At 37.1% G+C, this 19,804-nt stretch overlaps 1 protein-coding gene across 6 annotated transcripts in view; it reads left to right on the top strand.

Annotated features, from left to right (window-relative positions):
• FCHSD2 (FCH and double SH3 domains 2) overlaps positions 1 to 19,804 on the top strand; it is a 295,266-nt gene that overhangs the window by 242,472 nt on the left and 32,990 nt on the right. For 4 of the 6 annotated variants that reach the window (XM_049714263.1, XM_049714264.1, XM_004279762.4 and 1 more), the window contains 2 exons: positions 5,606 to 5,722; positions 15,119 to 15,223. In XM_049714263.1, coding sequence (XP_049570220.1) covers positions 5,606 to 5,722; positions 15,119 to 15,223 — 222 coding nt within the window. The remainder of the gene's footprint in view (positions 1 to 5,605; positions 5,723 to 15,118; positions 15,224 to 19,804) is intronic. The other 2 variants (XM_049714265.1, XM_049714266.1) reach the window with 1 other exon arrangement.

The following is a 19,804-nucleotide window of genomic DNA, read 5'->3' as shown; positions in this document are numbered from 1 at the left end:
GCTTTTGCTTGTCTCAAAAGGTTTTAATTTTTCTGTCAAATCTGAATGAGATCCTTGCTGGGTAGAGTAATCTTGGTTGTAGGTTTTTCTCCTTCATCACTTTCAATATGTCCTGCCACTCCCTTCTGGCTTGCAGAGTTTCTGCTAAAAGATCAGCTGTTAACCTTATGGGGATTCCCTTGTGTGTTATTTGTTGTTTTTCCCTTGCTGCTTTTAATATTTTTTTCTTTGTATGTAATTTTTGATAGTTTGATTAATATGTGTCTTGGCATGTTTCTCCTTGGATTTATCCTGTATGGGACTCTCTGTGCTTCCTGGACTTGATTAACTATTTCCTTTCCCAGATTAGGGAAATTTTCAACTATAATCTCTTCAAATATTTTCTCAGTCCCTTTCTTTTTCTCTTCTTCTTCTGGAACTCCTATAATTCGAATGTTGGTGGTTTAATGTTGTCCCAGAGGTCTCTGAGACTGTCCTCAATTCTCTTCATTCTTTTTTCTTTATTCTGCTCTGCAGTAGTTATTTCCACTATTTTATCTTCCAGGTCACTTATCCGTTCTCTGCCTCAGTTATTCTGCTATTGATCCCTTCTAGAGAATTTTAATTTCATTTATTGTGTTGTTCATCACTGTTTGTTTGCTCTTTAGTTCTTCTAGTTCCTTGTTAAATGTTTCTTGTATATTTTCTATTCTATTTCCAAGATTTTGGATCATTTTTACTATCATTATTCTGAATTCTTTTTCAGGTAGACCGCCTATTTCCTCTTCATTTGTTAGGTCTGGTGGGTGTTTACCTTGCTCCTTCATCTGCTGTGTGTTTCTCTGTCTTCTCATTTTGCTTATCTTACTGTTTCTGGGGTCTCCTTTTCGCAGGATGCAAGTTCGTAGTTTCCGTTGCTTTTGGTGTCTGTCCCCAGTGGCTAAGGTTGGTTCAGTGGGTTGTGTAGGCTTCCTGGTGGAGCGGACTAGTGCCTGTGTTCTGGTGGATGAGGCTGGATCTTGTCTTTCTGGTGGGCAGGTCCACATCTGGTAGTGTGTTTTGGGGTGTCTGTGGCCTTATTATAATTTTAGGTAGCCTCTCTGATGGGGCTATGTTCCTGTCTTGCTAGTTGTTTGGCGTAGGGTGTCCAGCACTGTAGCTTGCTGGTCGTTGAGTGGAGCTGGGCCTTGGCGTTGAGATGGAGATCTCTGGGAGATTTTCGCCGTTTGATATTACGTGGAGCTGGGAGGTCTCTTGTGGACCAGTGTCCTGAACTTGGCTCTCCCACCTCAGAGGCAGAGCCCTGACGCCTGGCTGGAGCACCAAGAGCCTTTCATCCACACGGCTGTACGAGGAGGAGCTCCTTGATGAGATGCAAAAACCACAGACCAGCTGTGAACTCAAGAGTCTGCTTCCCAGTTCACCTGGCTGAAGCTGTGGGCTTTCCCTCCGCAGAGTGCGCAGGCCCAGTGACTCCCTAATGGCTGCTTTTTTTTTTTTTTAATTAATTTATTTATTTATTTATGGCTGTGTTGGGTCTTCATTTCTGTGCGTGGGCTTTCTCTAGTTGTGGCAAGCGGGGGCCACTCTTCATCACGGTGTGCAGGCCTCTCACTATCACGGCCTCTGTTGTGGAACACAGACTCCAGACACACAGGCTCAGGAATTGTGGCTCATGGGCCCAGTTGCTCCTCAGCATGTGGGATCTTCCCAGACCAGGGCTCGAACCCATGTCCCCTGCATTGGCAGGCAGATTCTGAACCACTGCACCACCAGGGAAGCCCTAATGGCTGCTTTTTAAAGAACAAATAAATTTCATAAAATAAAATGTATAAAAATTCCTTAATTGGGAGATTCAAAAAAAATTCCTTCCTTAGTCATCCATTTTGAGTGGATTTTGTAGTGAGAATTTAAACATGAAGAAAGAGACCTTTTATTTTACAAGTGGGAGAGGGATCTCAATCCTCAAGTGAGCTTTGAGAACCTGTATTAAAATGCATGGTACTCAGTAAATTAGTCCCCTTTCTCCTCTGTTCATTCTGTTCTTCCCTACATAAAATACTTTCCTTCATCCATTAGAAGCTGATTCTAATTCAGTATGTTTATTCTCTTGTCCCTCTGAAGGCACCATTCTAATAATCTGGTGGCCTGCCCCTCACTTTAGGTTATATGTTTACCAGCCTTTACTGAGGGCATTCTGTGTACTATTAGGCATGGTGCTAGATGCCAGGAAATGTATCCTTTCGAGGCCTCAGATTGCTTAAAGACAAATGGGAAACATACATGCAGCAGTCACAGTATAATTTGATGTTGGCCTGACAGTAGCCACTCAGTAGATGTCTAACAAATTAATAAATTAATATAATGGAGATATGTCTAAAGTGAAGGAGCCACTGAGTCTATCTGGGAAAGTCAGGGAAGATTTCACAGAGAACAAGGACTTGAACTGAGATTTGAAGAATAACTAGGAATTTATCTGTGGACAAAAAAATATAGGGGAGTTATTCCAGCCAGAGGGAACAGTACTCAAAATCATAGGCTTGTGTTCGGATTGACATTTATTTTCCAGGTAAAGACCTATCTGCTTCTGAAAATTTTTATTAAAGTTTGTATGATTTTTGAAATCTGATGTTTCCAAATTTTCAAGAATCACATTTAGTTGACCTAACTTATCAAATAACCCCAACTGACAGACTAATAAAAAACTACCTAATCTACATTTAAAAGTCGATAGGAAATTCCTTTTATAGCATTTCTCTTCAGTTTGTAATTTATTTGAATTATTTTTGTTCTACTATTACTCTGGGAATTGTTATGTTATAATATATGCCTCTTTTAAAATAATCAAGTTAAATAAGCACTTTTCCAGAGCTAGGCTACAGTGCTGTTTGATATTTAATTGTAAAAGTCTCATGTTCTGCTTCAGGAAAATAACAATGTTCTTTAAATTATTGTGCTTAATAGCCTATATGTTACTATTCCTTTATGTATTTTAACTATACTTTTAAGAGGTAAAGGAAAAGTGTTAAAAGTATGAACCAATGATTAAATTAGCCAGCATTTTAAAAAGAAGCAGTCACTAGCATTCCTTTGCTGGAATCAACCACTACTGATACCACCATTTTAAAAGGTAATGATCTTTACTAGATTCAGATTTATATTCATCTTTGATCTCCGGAGTGGCATTAGAACATTTCTCTATGTATTGTTTAGTACCCTGGGCTGTGTTTGCCTTGTATGGAATTCTCATTTGTCTAGAACTGTATTATAGGTAGCCATGTTTTTCCATGGCTTGATTTCAGAATTCATGAAAAAGATCAGTTTACTTGAATTTTAGTTATGTGTTATTATTCCCTACCCAGAGGGTCCCAAAGTCACGTCTCCCAATCAGTGGTAATTGTGATCTGTTATGATCATTGGGCACTCCTGAGTAATAGTAAACCCATAGGGAATGAGAAAAAAGCCCTATCTTTTTTTCTCCAGCTTTTAAGTACAGATAATACTCAGTAAAAAGGTACAGATTCTGTATGGGCATGTTGGCCATGCAGCCAACACACATTTTTAGACCCATTTACCAGTTCCTAAAATGTACCTCAGTAATAAAAATTAAATATCTCTATCAGTTGCCTCCTTTCTCATCTACTCTGTGCTCTATAAGTTCATTCTCCTTGAGATCCTTTCATTATATCTTCCGTCTTTTTTTTGCTTCATTATTTGGGCTATCAAGAACCTGGGAATTATTTGGACTTTTTTATTAACAGTAATGACAAAATTTTTTGTTTCAAGTTATTTTCTGTTGGGTCTTTAACATTAGCAGTTACCATCTATTGGATGCTTATGTATATACCATAAGAGAATGTTTAAAATATGACCTCGTTTTGCCCTAAATAATCCCTATGAGATAGGTGGCATTTTGACCAATTTTTGGCTGTAACTAAGACACAGATTAACTAACAGCCCAAGATCATGAAGCTAATAAATGGCATAGAGAGGATTAAAACTGGGTTTATCTGGCTTAAAAACCTGTACCTGGGCTCTTCAGAGTATACCTTTCTACCATACATCCTATAGATTACATTTGCATCTTCATCTAGGGTTTAACTTTTTAAACCCTGGCTTCTGGGGACAGATAATGTAAATGCCTAGATCCTTTTTCAAAATAAATATAATAAGAGAGCTGGTTCCCTAATAGCCCAAAGAATGAATCGGTATAAAATGTAAATGTAAAGTTGGTTAGATTTGAATATGTTTCAATTCATTTATCATTATATAATCTAGCTTTAGCTGAAATGTCTGCATAGAGTAAAAGTTTTTCAACCTTGCCTACAGTCCCCCCAACAAAAATATTAAATTTTTAATCCAATTTATCAAATCCTGTTTACCAATTTTGAGCTATATGTGACCTTGCAAAAGTCAGTTTGGGTTTTTTTACTTTCTTTTTTAATATTTATTTACTTTTGGCTGCGTTGCGCATGCAGGGCATGCGGAATCTTTCCTTGCAGCGCACAGGCTTCGTTGCTCTGCAGCATGTGGGATCCTAGTTCCCCGACCAGGGATTGAACCCGCATCCCCTGCATTGGAAGACGGATTCTTAACCACTGGACCACCAGGGAAGTCCCACAAAAGTCAGTTTTTAAAGATTTTCCACTCTAAAATTTTGCTTTTTGTATTAAAATCATCTTTGGATAATTCATATTTTAAAACATTATTTTCTTTCCTAGTTATTTTACTAAAGATTTTTTTCATGGGTTCTTAAGAGTTTAGAGAAAGTTAAAATAGTTTAGTGGTTAAGAGCTCTAATTCTGGAATCGGAAGTTGTAACAATTGAATATCTGGCGCACACTGGAAATTTTATTTAACATCTCTGAGCCTTGATTTCCTTTTCTATAAAATGGCTGTGTGACCTATCTCATAAGATTGTTATAAAAGTTATGTGAAGCACTTTCCACAGTACCTTGCATAATTGTGGTTAACTATTACTCTTGTTTAGTTTGATTTTTCAGTTTGTTCTTTGTGAAATATGGTTATAGCGTTTTAGGGCAAGAAGAAACCCTTAGTAATCATTTGATCTAGCACCCCTATCTTTGAGATGACATTAAGGCCCAGAAGAACGACAAAAGCTAGCTTGAGGTTTGGTGGTAAGTATAACTAAATTAAACCCAATATTTTTGAGGATGGATAGGTTGTGTCGCTGTTATTGTATTGTTTTATTTTTCTCTTTTCACTTCTATGCAATGATTCTTTAATCCCATTGAAACTGTTGAGTTGTTTCCATTTTGTCTGTGCAACTATTTTAGTGTCATAGTAGGTTGGCATAAATACTTTTTCTTCTTTGCTTAGCTTAGCTAGCTTGCTTTATACCCAAAATGGATCATGCTACAGTTAGAGATGAAGCTTTAATGTTCAGCAATGTAAGACAAAAATCTGTGATCATTTACGGTTTTCATACCGTCCTCTTTGTCTTCTGCTAATCTTCTGTGACATGAGACATTGCTTCCCACAGTAGTGGAGCATGCCTCCTGTTTTGAGTGCTGGTAAAGTGAAGGCCCTCTGGTCTACCTACAAAATGGTAGTGATTTCAATAAGGATAACAGTACTTTTCTCTCTGTTTTCTCTTGTGTTGTAGAGCCGACAGTTAGAATCAGAAACTGGGACCACAGAGGAGCACAGTTTAAACAAAGAGGCTCGGAAATGGGCCACACGTGTGGCACGGGAGCACAAAAATATTGTTCACCAACAACGGGTAAGTGTGATAGAGAATCTTAGGTTATGTCTGGCATTAAGCCAAATGTCAAACCAGTTTAAGGAGTTGAATTTTATTGATGTGGAAAATACCCAATAGATGTTTTTTCTATAATTTCTCAGCACTCAGAAGTATGTTCTCAGCTATCTTCTAAACTTGAAAATTCCTTAAGCCCTCTAGCAGCAACACAGTAATTTATCTGTTTGCCATAGAATTGCTTAAGGAAGACTAGTGATAGTGTATTATAATCTTTTGGGCAGTGGAAGAGATGTGCATATGTTGAATTAGGCTTTTCATCTCCGAGACAGACTTTCTGAAGATGCAGTTGTAGATTCCATGAAAATGTATCTTCAGGACTACACTTTAGGGACTTCCCTGGTGGTCCAGTGGTAAAGAATCCTCCTTAACAATGCAGGGGACGCGGGTTCAATCCCTGGTCAGGGAACTAAGATCCCACATTCCGCGGGACAACTAAGTCCACGCACCACAACTACTGAGCTTGCACGCCTCATCTAGAGAGCCTGCATGCCGCAAGCTACAGAACCCATGCGCTCTGGTACCTGCACGCCACAACTACAGAGCCCTTGTGCCCTGGAGCCTATGCACCACAACTAGAGAAGAGAAAACCCACACGCCACAACTAGAGAGAAGCCTGCACGCCACAATGAAAGATCCTGCATGCCTCAACGAAGATCCCACGTGCCGCAACTAAGACCCAACGCAGCCAAAAATAAATAAATAATAAATAAATCTTTTAAAAAGACGAAACTTTAAGTACAAAGAAATTATTTTAGATATAGTAAATTTTTTTCTATTTTCCATTTTATTTATAACTTTATTTTTCTTTTTCTTTACCTGCATATCCAGCTTCTTAAGAGAATTGTCTGTGTTTAGGATCTCTATTTCCTAACCTCCCGCTTATTTTTTAGCCCATTACATTTGAGCTTTCCCTTCTTCCCCTTTCCCTGCACCAATTCATAGAGACTGCACATGCCAAAATTACCAGTGATGTCTGTTACTAAATCCAAAATGGCCACTTTAATTTCTTATCTTACTCAACCCGTTGGCAGTTGTATCACAATTGACAGTTCCCTTTGTCTTGAAATATTCTCTTCTCTAGTCATCCATGACTTAAACACTGTCATGGTTTTCCTTTTCCTCTCTAACATTCCTAGATTCTTTTAAAGGTTCTTCTTTCTTCATCTTACATTTACATTTTAAATTCCTTACGCTTCCATACTAGGCTATCTTCTTTTCTTATTCTTTATTCTCATTATAGGCAGTCTTTACTACTGCTGTGGTTTCATTTACCAACAAATAATAAATTACCATCTCCAACAATGGGCCTTTCTTCTGTGTATAAATATATCCTCTAGCCTGCTTTGACATCTTCTTTTCACTGTCACATCTTTTCTCAGGCATCTTGAATTCAGTGTTCCACTTATCTAATGCTGCATAACAAGCCACATCAAATTTAATGCCACAAAAAGAGAATCTTTTAAATTGTTTCTTACTACTCTGGGGGTTGGATGGGCTCAGCTTGGCAGTTCTCATTTAGTGGGTGGGGGTGGGGGTCTGTCATGTAATTACAATCAGATAGTGGCTGGTGCTAGAGTTATCTCACAGGCTTCCCCACTGAAATATCTGGTGTTTGGACCAGGAAGACTTGAACAGCTGGGAACTGGAATAATTAGAGCACCTCATGCATCTCTGTCTCTTTGTGGTCTCTCCATACAGTTTCTCCAACATAGTGGCTTCAGATTAGCTGTACTTCTTACATGGTAGCTGGTAGCACAGGGCTGCAAAGGTGTGAGCCCCAAGAGTGAGCCAAGTAGGAGCTATACCATCTTTTCTGATCTAGCCTCAGAAGTAACAAGATTTTAATTTATGTCATGTTTTTATTAATTGAGGCAGTCACAAAGCCCTGTCCAGATTCAAGGAGAGAAGTCATAAAATATCAATATTTCTTGGTGGGGAAATTGCAAGGTTCTAGAAGAACATGTGGAATGGGAAATATTGTAGTAGCTATTTTTTGAAAAACACAATCTGCCACAGCCTAACTTCTGGCCGTAACAGTTCACATGCCTCTTGCATGCAAAATATAACTCTCCTCTTCACCCAAAATACCCCAAAGCTCAGCATCAGACTCCAGCTTGAAATCTAGAATCTCGTCACCTAAATCAGATTCAAGGACAGATAAGCTTTGGGGTACAGTTCCTCTAATACAGTTTATCTCAATCAAAAAATTTGTGAACTAGAAAGACAAGTTATCTGTCTACCACACATCTAATAAACAGTGATGAGATTAATTACTGCAGCTTTATACTTCAAAATGTGAAGCACACAAAGAGGTTTTTTCCACTAGAATGTCTGACTCTATTTGAAAGTAAATGTTCAGATGTTAAAAATAAATCTGTTTCCCCCCTCTGTTATCAAGGCATGTTGAGTCTTTCTTCTAGGAGGTAGACACAGACAGATTTCAATGACTTTTCTAGTTCTTTATAGTGTGACCTCTGATGGGCTTTAATCTAGTAAGGTATAGTTTAAGCAATAAAATGAAAGAGAAAAATATTTGAAAAAAATTGTAGCTGAAAATTGTCCAAACTTAATAAAAACTGTAAACCCACAAATCCAAGGAGGTCAACAAACCCGAGGTAGGTAAAACACAAAGAAGCATATATTCAGTTTGTTAAAAAGCAGTAATACTCAATGGTGAGAGACTGAAAGCTTTTCCTCTAAGATCAGGAATAAGACAAGGATGCCCCCTTTCACTACTTCTATTCAATATAGCACTAGAAGTTATAGCCACAGCAATTAGGCAAGAAAAAGAAATAAAAGGCATCCAAATTGGAAAGGAAGAAGTAAAATTATCTCTGTTCACCAATGACAGGATCATTTATTTATTTATTTAGGCTGCTCTGGGTCTTCATTGCAGCATGCACTCTTCTCTAGTTGTGGTGCATGGGGTTTTCTAGTTGCGGCATGCGGGCTTAGTTGCAGTATGTGGGATCTTAGTTCCCCAACCAGAGATCAAACCTGGGCCCCCTGCATTGGGAGTATGGAGTCTTAACCACTGGACCACCAGAGAAGTCCTAACATGATCTTATATGTAGAAAATCCTAAAGATTTCACACACATACACACACACTCACACACATACACACACACACACACACACACACCTGTTAGAACTAATAAACTCAACAAAGTTGCAGGAAACAAAATTAACTCACAGAAGTCAGTTGCATTTCTACACCATATAATATACATTATACAATGAATAATTAGAAAAGGAGATTAACACAACATTGCAAATCAACTATATTTCAGTAAGATAAATTTAAAAACAAAAACATAAGAAAGAAAAGGAAATTAAGAAAACAGTTCCATTTACACTTCCATCAAAAAGAATAAAATACTTAGGAATAAACTTAACCAAAGAGGCAAAATACTTCTACACTAAAAAGTATAAAACACTGATGAAAGGAATTTAAAAAGACATAGATAAGTGGAAAGACATCCTCCTTTCACAGAATGGAAGATAGTGTTAAGATGACTTACCACCCCAAATGATCTACAGATTCAATGCAATCCCTATGAAAATCTTAACAGTATTTATTGCAGAAATAGAAAAACCTACCATAAAATTCATATGGAATCTCAAGGGACTCCAAGTACCCAAAACAGTCTTGAAAAAATAATGAAGTTGGAGGACTCATACTTCCAAACTTCAAAACTTATTACAAAACTGCAGTATTCAAGACATTGTAGTACTAGCATAAGAACATAGAGACCAGTGGAATAGAAGTCTCAATATTTTTAAAATACCATTTATCTCCAAGTTAGTCCATATATAGAATGAAATCCAAGTGAAACACCCAGCAGGGTTTTTTTGTAGAAATTGACAAAATGCTTCTAAAACGTACATGGAAATGCAAATGATCTGGTATAGCCAAAGCAATTTTGAAAAATAGGGATAAAGTTAGAGGGCTTACTCTACTTGATTTCAAGACACAAAACTGCAGTAATCAAGATGTTACTGTATTGGTGTAAGAACAGACTTATAGATAAATGGAACAAAGTGAAGAGTCTAGAAATAGGCACACACATATATGGTCAACTGATTTTTAACAAAGATGTAACAAACCTGTAAAAATGCTAAATAAAATTTAATAAAAATAAATCCAACTGTGTTTTAAGCACATGACTAGGGTACAAGGACGATTCAACATTAGAAAATATATCAGTATAATAAAATGCGTTTATAGAATAAAGATGAAAAATTATATAATTATTGTCATAGTTGCCAATAAAGCACATAATAAAATGCTGTATGCCTTAGTGATTAAAAAGTAAAACGAAATTCCCAGCCAGCTGGATTAAGACTATTTCACTCTGACAGGGATAGCTTCCTGAAACTTAGAGCAAACATTATATCTGATGGTTGTATTAGTTTTCTATAGCTGCCATAACATATTACCACAAACTTAGTGGCTTAAAACAATAGAAGTTTATTGTCTCACACTTCTATACATTAGAAGTCTGGGTGGGCTTCACTGGTTTTTCTGCTCTAGCTCTAACAAGACCGAAATCAAGGTGTCCACTGGGCTAGCGTCTGGGGGAGAATCCACTTCCAAGCTCATTCAGGTTGTTGTCAGAATCTAGTTCCTTATAACTGTAGGGCTGATAACAGTTCTTTAAACTGTAACAGCTAGGGGCTACTCTTAGCTCCTAGAGGGCACTCTCTCTGGTCCTTGCACATGGGCTCCTACATCAGAGTCAGCAGCAGTGCATTGCATCCTTCTCATGCTTGGAATCTCTCTGACTTCTCTTTTGGCCTGTCTCTCATCTCACTCCAGCCAGAGAAAGTTCTCTGCCTGTGAGGAGTCATGTGATGAGATTGGACTTGCTCAGATAATCCAGACGTTAATCTGTGTTAAGGTCTATAACTCTAATATATCAGTAAATTATGTCTTACATATACACATTTCCAGGGATTAGAGTGTGGACATCTTTGGAGACCATTCTACCTACCACAATGATAAAACAAGAAAACAGTACCTGTGATCACCACTTAATCAATGCTCTTAATGAAAGAAAGATAAGGTGTTTAAATATTTGGAAGAGGTACATCTGTCATTACTTATAGATGAGGTGATTGTGTACCCCCCCACAAATATAAGAGACCCAGCTGTCAAACTATCAGACATAGTTAAGAGTTCAGTAAAGTCAATAGAAACAAGACTACATACAAAAATCATTAGTTTTCATATTAGCTAGAAATAATAATCAATTGCAAAATGCAGTTGGAAAAAAATTATTCACCACAGCAATAAAATACTGATAAATCAACCAGTGTCATGACCTGTAAGAAGAAAGACTTTTTTTTTTATCAAAGAAGACATGGGTAATTGGAGAGATTCAAATATTGTAGATTTTTTTTTAACTTTTAAATTCTTTTTTTTATTGATGTATAGTTGATTTATAATATTATGTGTTTCAGATGTACAACATACTGATCCACAATTTTTAAAGATTATACTCCATTTGTTATATTATAAAATATTGGATGTATTCCCTGTGCTGTACAGTACACCCCTGTAGCTTTTTGACTTTATGCATGTCTGCACCTCTTAATCCCGTACCCCTGTTTTGCCCCTGCCCCCTTCTCTCTCCCCACTGGTAACCACTAGTTTGTTCTTTATATCTGTGAGTCTGTTTCTTTATTGTTATTTTCATTAGTTTGTTTTATATTTTAGATTCCACATATAAGTGATAACATACAGTATTTGTCTTTCTCTGTCTGACTTTTTTTATGTGGTTTTTAAATTAAATTTATTTGTAATTTCAGTGAAATCCCAATGAAACTTAGAAAATATTTTTAGAGAAACTTCACAGTCTGATCCTAAAATGTATCTGAATTTTTCTTCATGTACAAGAATAGCCAGTAACAACAATAATGAGACATTTGTGCCTTAACACATACTGAAAGATGCAGTAATGATTATAGTAATTAAAACTGTAGTATCATACAAGAGTTAACAAATATATCAAAAAAAATGATCTGTGTATGTATGGACCTTTAGCTGTTGATTCAAACAAACCACCCTAAAAAGTCAGTTTCAGGCAGACAGGGAATTTTAATGGTGAACAGCATATTTTTTACATACATACATACATACATTTATTTATTTATTTATTTATTTATCTATCTATCTATCTATCTATCTCTATTTATTTATTTATTTATTTATTTATTTATGGCTGCGTTGGGTGTTCATTGCTGCCTGTGGGCTTTATCTAGTTGTGGTGAGCAGGGGCTACTCTTCGTTGTGGTACGCGGGCTTCTCATTGCGGTGGCTTCTCTTGTTGTGGAGCACGGGCTTCACTAGTTGCGGCACGTGGGTTCAGTAGTTTTGGCTCACAGGCTGTAGAGCCCAGGCTCAGTAGTTGTGGCGCATGGGCTTAGTTGCTCCTTGGCATGTGGGATCTTCCTGGACCAGGGCTCGAACCTGTGTCCCTGCATTGGCAGGCGGGTTCTTAACCACTGCACCACCAGGGAAGCCCTGAACAGCATATTAAGGCTACCAAGGAATTATTGTTAGGTTTGATAACAGTATTGTGGTTGTATTTTTTTTAAGTTCATGTTTTTAGAGACTTTCACTAAAACATATAGGAATGAAATGACAAGATGTCTGGAATTTGCTTTAAAATGCTTTAGCACAAGAAAAATAAAGGATAGTAGGTAAAGCAAATGTGGAAGAGTCTCGTTAACTGTTGAATCTTAGTGATCAATATATAGGAGTTCATCATACTAGTCTCTTTACTTTTGAGTATATTTGAAATATTTCATAATAAAAAGCATGTTGGACTTCCCTGGTGGTGCAGTGGTTAAGAATCCGCCTGCCAGTTCAGAGAACACGGTCCCGGTCCCTGAACATGAACATGAGCCCTGGTCCCGGAATATCCCACATGCCGTGGAGCAACTAAGCCCATTCTCCACAACTACTGAGCCCATGTGCTGAAACTACTGAAGCCTGTGCGCCTAGAGCCCGTGCTTCACAGCAAAAGAAGCCACAGCAATGAGAAGCCCGTGCACCACAAGGAAGAGTAGCCCCCACTTGCCACAACTAGAGGAAGCCTGCGCACAGCAGCGAAGACCCAATGCAGCCAAAAATAAATAAATAAATAAATATTAAATTACTTTTAAAAAAATTTATAAAAAATAAGTAAATCAAAAATCAAAAACATGTTAATGGTATTTCAACTCTTTGGGGAAAGGATTTATTCAGTAAATCGCATTAAAGCAATTGTCTGTGTATTGGGGAAAAAATATGCAGTTAGATTTCTCCCTTCTGCCATATACAAGGTAAATTTCAAAAGAATTAAAGAGCTAAATGCTAGACACAAGACTACTAAAAACTAAAAAACATATAGAATATTTTTGGCATATTACCAGTGGCTTCTTAAGTAAGACGCAAAACCCAGAACCCATAAAGTAAGATGCTTGATAAATATGACTACATAAAATATTTCTGTAAAACAAAAGAACTTTTAAAAGTTAAGAGAAAGGGGGCTTCCCTGGTGGCGCAGTGGTTGGAGTCCGCCTGCCGGTGCAGGGGACGTGGGTTCGTGCCGCGGTCCGGGAAGATCCCACATGCTGCAGAGCAGCTGGGTCCGTGGGCCATGGCCGCTGGGCCTGCGCATCTGGAGCCTGTGCTCTGCAGTGGGAGAGGCCACAACGGTGAGAGGCCCACGTACCGCAAAAAAAAAAAAAAGAGAAAGGGAATAGAATGGGAGGAAATATTTGTGACATAAATAACAGAAAAAGGACTAATATCTGGAAGGAAATATATTTAAGTAATAAGAAAAAGACAAAAAAGTAGAAAAATGGTTAGAGGATATGAACTGCCTATTTATAAAAGTAGAAATAGAGATGACTAGCAACATATGAAATGATATTCTATTACAGAGAAATGAAAATTGAAACAATAAGATAATTTTTATAAAATTTCAAAGATTGAGAATATCCAGTGTTGGTGAAATGTAGAGAAACGTGCTCTTACACACTACTAGAAGAGTAGGTACAGCCTTTTGTGAGCAATTTGGCAATGTCTATAAAAATGTACAGTTTCCACTTCTGTGTTTTTACCTTAGATAAATATTCCCGTATGTGTTCAAAGAATCATTGACTAGGTTATTTGTACAGTACTGTTTATAGTATTGAGAAATTTGAAAACTCATATAGCAATGTAGTAAGAGTAAACAAAATATGGTATGGTTGAACTATTGAATCTGTGGATTAATTAGAGAATGAAGTCAATCAGTTTGTACACACACAAAAAGGTTTCTTAGACACATTGAAGGGAAGGTAGATCTCATTTTATTATTTTTCAAACAAAACTGTACAAAGCATGTAAGGAAATAAGAGATGGCTTGATAAAATACAAATAAATTGATGGGACAGTCTTTATCTTGGGGTGGGGAGCACATGGTGGGGTATGAAGATACAACAGACTTTTTACCATTTTGTATTAGTTGTTATTTAGAAACAATGCTTTATATTCATGTAATTTTTAAAAATTAAAGGTATACATATCAAAACATGCAATTCAAATGAGGTTTATAGATAGTGCCAGTGTCAATTTTCTGGGTGTTATATTGTACTATAGTTAGATAAGTTGTTACCCTTGGGGGAAGCTGGGTGAAGGGACTCTACTACTTTTGCAACTTCCTGTAAGTCTATAATTATTTCAGAAGTTTTTTTTTTTTTTAACATCTGTATTGGAGTGTAATTGCTTTACAATGGTGTGTTAGTTTCTGCTGTATAACAAAATGAATCAGCTATACATATACATATATCCCCATATCTCCTCCCTGTTGCATCTCTATCCCACCCCTCTAGGTGGTCACAAAGCACCGAGCTGATTTCCCTGTGCTATGCAGCTGCTTCCCACTAGCTATCTATTTTACATTTGGTAGTGTATATATGTCCATGCCACTCTCTCACTTCTTCCCAGCTTACCCTTCCCCCTCCCCGTGTTCTCAAGTCCATTCTCTACGGCTGCGTCTTTGTTCCTGTCCTGCCCCTAGGTTCTTCAGACCCTTTTTTTTTTTAGATTCCATATATATGTGTTAGCATATGGTATTAGTTTTTCCTTTCTGACTTAACTTCACTCTGTATGACAGTCTCTAGGTCCATCCACCTCACTACAAATAACTCAGTTTTCAGAGGTTTTTAAATTATCAAATAAATAAATGAAAACAAAGGTTAAAAAGGGAATCATGGTCACTTGTCACTAAAGTCTTTAAAATTATCTAGATACTCTAGTCACTTTAAGGAAAAAAAAAGAGAAAAATAGAAAGCAATCATCATTTTCCTATTTTCTTTAATAGGTTCTAGATGATCTGGAATGTCATGGAGTTGCAGTTTCAGAACAAGGCCGAACAGAGTTGGAACAGAAAATAGATGAAGCTAGAGAAAATATTCGTAAAGCAGAGGTGAGGTGGCAGCTAATTGTGACATTTTGCCCAGCTCCAGCAATGTCACAGCCGTGATGTGGACCTTTAGAATTCAGTTTCTATACACTGATTAATTTGAAGATTGATTCACCATCTGTGTCCAGAGTATTCTTTTTGAGTGCCTGTTTCATACAAGGTAGTACACATAACAAAAAGACACTGAACCCATTATGAAGAGTTTATAATCATGAAACATCAAATAACGAAAGAATTAAGTTACAATAAAGATATTAATTTTAAAGTTTTCACAAGTTACGTAATAAATCAGTCAGCATAGTATAGAAATTGATACATATAAGTTCAGTGCCTAGAAAAGTCTCCCCCCGTATGAAAGGTTCACTGGATCCAGGGGCATAAGCTGACTTTTTAAGAATAGAGAAGAGTTGGTTAAGCAGACAAGGCAAAAGTTACAGCAGTGGATTTTAATCTTTTGTGGAGTCATGGGACCCTTTGAGGATCATATGAGAGTGTGAAACCCTCTCTACCACAAAAAAATGTACGTTTTATTTATAGTATTCAGAAGTTCATGTACCCTAGGCTAATATTCCGTGACCTAGAGGGGGAGAAGTTGAGATGGAAAGAAAAGTTATTTGCAAAGGAGGAAGATATAAGATGTAGTTTGGCAGTTGGATTTGATTAACATGGAGGATTTTTGTAAAGAAATGTGGTAGAAAGTAAGGAAAGTCATTGTGGTTAAGACCAGTTCATGAAGGACCTGTGCACACTTGTATTTAGTTATCTATCCAGTGCCACATAGTGAAGGGACGTGGAAGTAGACATTAAAAAAACACTGCGGGGCTTCCCTGGTGGCGCAGTGGTTGAGAGTCCGCCTGCCGATGCAGGAGACATGGGTTCGTGCCCCGGTCCCGGAAGATCCCACATGCCATGGAGCGGCTGGGCCCGTGAGCCATAGCCGCTGAGCCGGCGCGTCCGGAGCCTGTGCTCCGCAACGGGAGAGGCCCCAACAGTGAGAGGCCCGCATACCGCAAAAAAAAACACAAAAAAACAAAAAAAACACTGCGACTGTCCAGCCTTCAGCAAGAATATGTTCTTGTTAGGAAGGCTTAAAGAATGCCCAAGATAACTAAGACTGTAAAGCATAAGTGCCAAGGAGTGGTCCACACGAGTGTACTTAACACTTAAGGAACCCAAAGGACACAGAGGTCACTGTGGGAGTTGTTAGGACAGGTAACACAAGGAGATAGGACTTAAGATGGATATTGACAGATGAAAAAGGGATAGCACAGACTTATGCCATGCAACCTCAAGAGGCAGAACTTGAACTGAAAGAAGGTAGGAAGGAGGCAGATTTGAGCTTGCTACTGGGAAATACTTTCTAACAGATCTGCCCAATGGCAAAATAAGCTGCCCTAAGATATAGTGCAGCACTATAAGTGTATAAGAAGATGCTATACAAGAAATTCTTGTATTGGGTTGAGCATTAATCTAAGCTAGTGATTTTCAAATACGCTCTCAGATCTCTAGAGGTTTTGAGGCAGTATTTCAGTGATGGGGGCGGGGCAAGGAGTGGGGGTTGGTAGTAAGTGGAGAGGCAGCATCAGCAAAGACAGGGAATATGAGCATGTTTCTGGCACAGCCCCATGGAAGTGATCTGAACCAGAAGAGGCTTGCTATCTTGCTATCTGCCTGGTCTAGAGAAGCCCCAGTAACCCCAGCTCGCCTTCATTCCTGGCACATGATCCACAGCCTCCATAGTGAAGAGAGCAGAGTGAACGATAAATAGCCATTTTCCTCACTGAACTCAGGGTCATGGCTAAACCGCTGCCCTAGGGTTCTGGCCAAGCACGTTGGCAGGCTCTTGCCTACTTTGAGAAATGTTGGCTTGTGTAGAAGAACTTTTCTTGTTCGTTTCTCCAGACTCTGTGTGAAGCCAGTTTCAGAGCCTTGACAGAACAGGACAAGTCTCAGAAGTTTTCTGAAGGGTGTGTTCTCTCATGTATTTTCCATTTCCAGACTTCATCCATGGTGTTACTGTCTGGTACCCTACCTCCACCATGCCCTTCAGTAGTAGCAGTAGTAGGTATCAATCACACAAAGTCTGCATTTAGGCTGAATGACCTGTTATTTCCATGAATGTGCTAAACTGCCCTCTGTTTGTTAGCTTAAAGCTAAAAGTATGAAGTGAGAGTCCCACAACAGAACGTCTCATCTCTCCTAATACTAGTATTTAAGTCTGCAGTCTCAAAGGTAATTTTCTTACCAAAAATATGCAATATGCTAAAAACCGTGATGCCAGATCCATTATCTCAGTTTTGAATATCTGTGAAATGTAGTTTATCCTACTGCTATCTTAAAGCAATCTCTTACTTGATTTCCACTTATCAGTTACAAAAAATAACCCAGCTAAAATTAGATGGAAAATATGAGGGTAGTATTAGAGTATTATTTACAAGATTGTCATAATGAAATTTTTGCATAGACTAGACCACAAGAGCCTTCAGAGGAATTGACAGTAATGGTTTCAATAGATTCTCTTTTTCTTTTTTCTGCCTGTGTATCATTTGTATTGGGTTTTCTCTTTCAATAGTTATAAATACACAAAAGAGAGTAAACTAGTTAAAATTCCATTATGTCCTTTATGTTTGGTTTTTAACTCCTGCAACATGAATGCTACCCTCCCTTGTTGATTAATCTGCTTTATCCAGTATTTTCTATAATGTGTTTCCATTCAGTGTTGCTAATTAGAATAGAAACCTTTGTGGCACTCAGTAATAGATTAAAGAAATTTTTCCAGTCATAAGAAATTGAAACTGTAAATGGCCTGTGCTTTTCCAAAGAATAGGAATAGTATACTATTTCCAAAGAATAGTATAATAGAGGTTATATAGTGATTAATTAATTATTGGCTGGTTAATTTGGGGACAGACTCACTAATTCATTAGGTTAACTAACACTTAATGAGTATCTGCTGCGTGCCAGATACTGATGAATATACTAGATATACATTGATGAACAACCTATTGTTATATTGTTATGATCTCTACGACTATCACAAGAATATTTGTACTAGCTGTGCTACTCTTTGCAGCCCCTGACTAATTTAAGAATTGGATTGAGGCAATAACTGCTTAAATTAAACTTTAATAACAGTTTTCTTAACCTGGTATTTAGGTATTTGAATTTTTTGAAATGCCTTTTGTCATACGGATACACACACATTCTTGATCTGACATATCATACCTATTTTTAAGGTAGCTTGCCAGGAAACCAAGAGTTTTAAATGCCCTTTTTGGAAGCTGTACATGACTTATGTTTCAGGATACAATTATTTTTTTGTGTATTTAAATTGTACCTTTATCTGGGTTGAGGGCAGTTTTTTCTCTTTTTCAACAGTGAAATGTTTAACACAAAGAGGAGGAAGTTAATGTAAGAAGTCAAAGATACCCAGAAATTTTTAATGATATTTTATACATGTTAGGTATTAATGTCTGCAGGAGGAACTATAAACTATATGACTCTTTCTCCAAGATATTAACTAAATTTTATGATCTGAATTGAATGTTCATTTGAAAGCCAAAATACATGGTATCAAATGAATTAACAAAACCAAAACTAAAATCACTTCTTGTCTATATAAACACATTTTAATAGATACCATTTTTTTAAATTATCATCTCATAAGTTTCTCTTGTACATGAGGAATTCAAAATTACAATGTCACTGTTGTACTCAATGACTCAAAAATGGTAAGACCCTTGCCATAATGCTATAAGAGAAGTCGAAAAACCTCAGCTGCATAAAATGTGAGGCCTCATTACTACAAGGTTAATGAAATGCTAAGGGTGACCCTGCTATAAAAACAAAATTTCCAATCATATTATATCCAAATTTATATTACCTCCAGACTTGTTATTGTGGGGTTTCACTGTACTCTTATAATGTAGTATGTTAGTAGACCTCTTAACTAACCACTTTCTTCAATTTTTATTGTGAAAATTTTCAAACATACAAAAAAGATGAAGAATAAATATATATTTTCCAATATGCTAAATTCAACTATTAATATTTTGCAATATTAAATTTATGTGTTTATTTCTATATTATAAAATGGAAGCTAAGTTTAAAGATCTGACTATAGTCTATATTTTAGGCAAGAATACTTTATAAATGATGCTGTGTTTTTCATCACAGTATGCTTTTACCAAGTTTTCTCACTACTGATGCTAAGAATAGTCACTTTCAATTCAGGTGGCACTACCAAATCTTTCTACTGTTAAAGTTCTTTTTTCTTTTTCCATTGCAATTAACAAGTGCTAGTCACCTCCAGGGACAGCAAATGAGTATTTTTCTCCCTTTCTTAAGTATTATTACTATGTCATGGAATTTTAAAAATCAACTTTATTAAGGCATAATATACATAAAATAAAATGTAGCCATTTCAAGTAAACACTTTAATGTGCTTTGATAAATGCGCACCCCTAAATATCCACTGCCACAATCAAGATATAAAATATTTCTGTCACCCCAGAAGGTTCTTTTGTGGCCAGGCAACAGCTGATCTGCTTTCTGTCGTATAGGTTAGTTCAACTCCAACAACAT

This window comes from Orcinus orca, chromosome 8, assembly GCF_937001465.1.
Source record: "Orcinus orca chromosome 8, mOrcOrc1.1, whole genome shotgun sequence".
Taxonomy (NCBI): Eukaryota; Metazoa; Chordata; class Mammalia; order Artiodactyla; family Delphinidae; genus Orcinus; species Orcinus orca.
The sequence above is the reverse complement of the archived record's forward strand: the minus strand, read 5'-3'. Positions and strand labels throughout refer to the sequence as shown.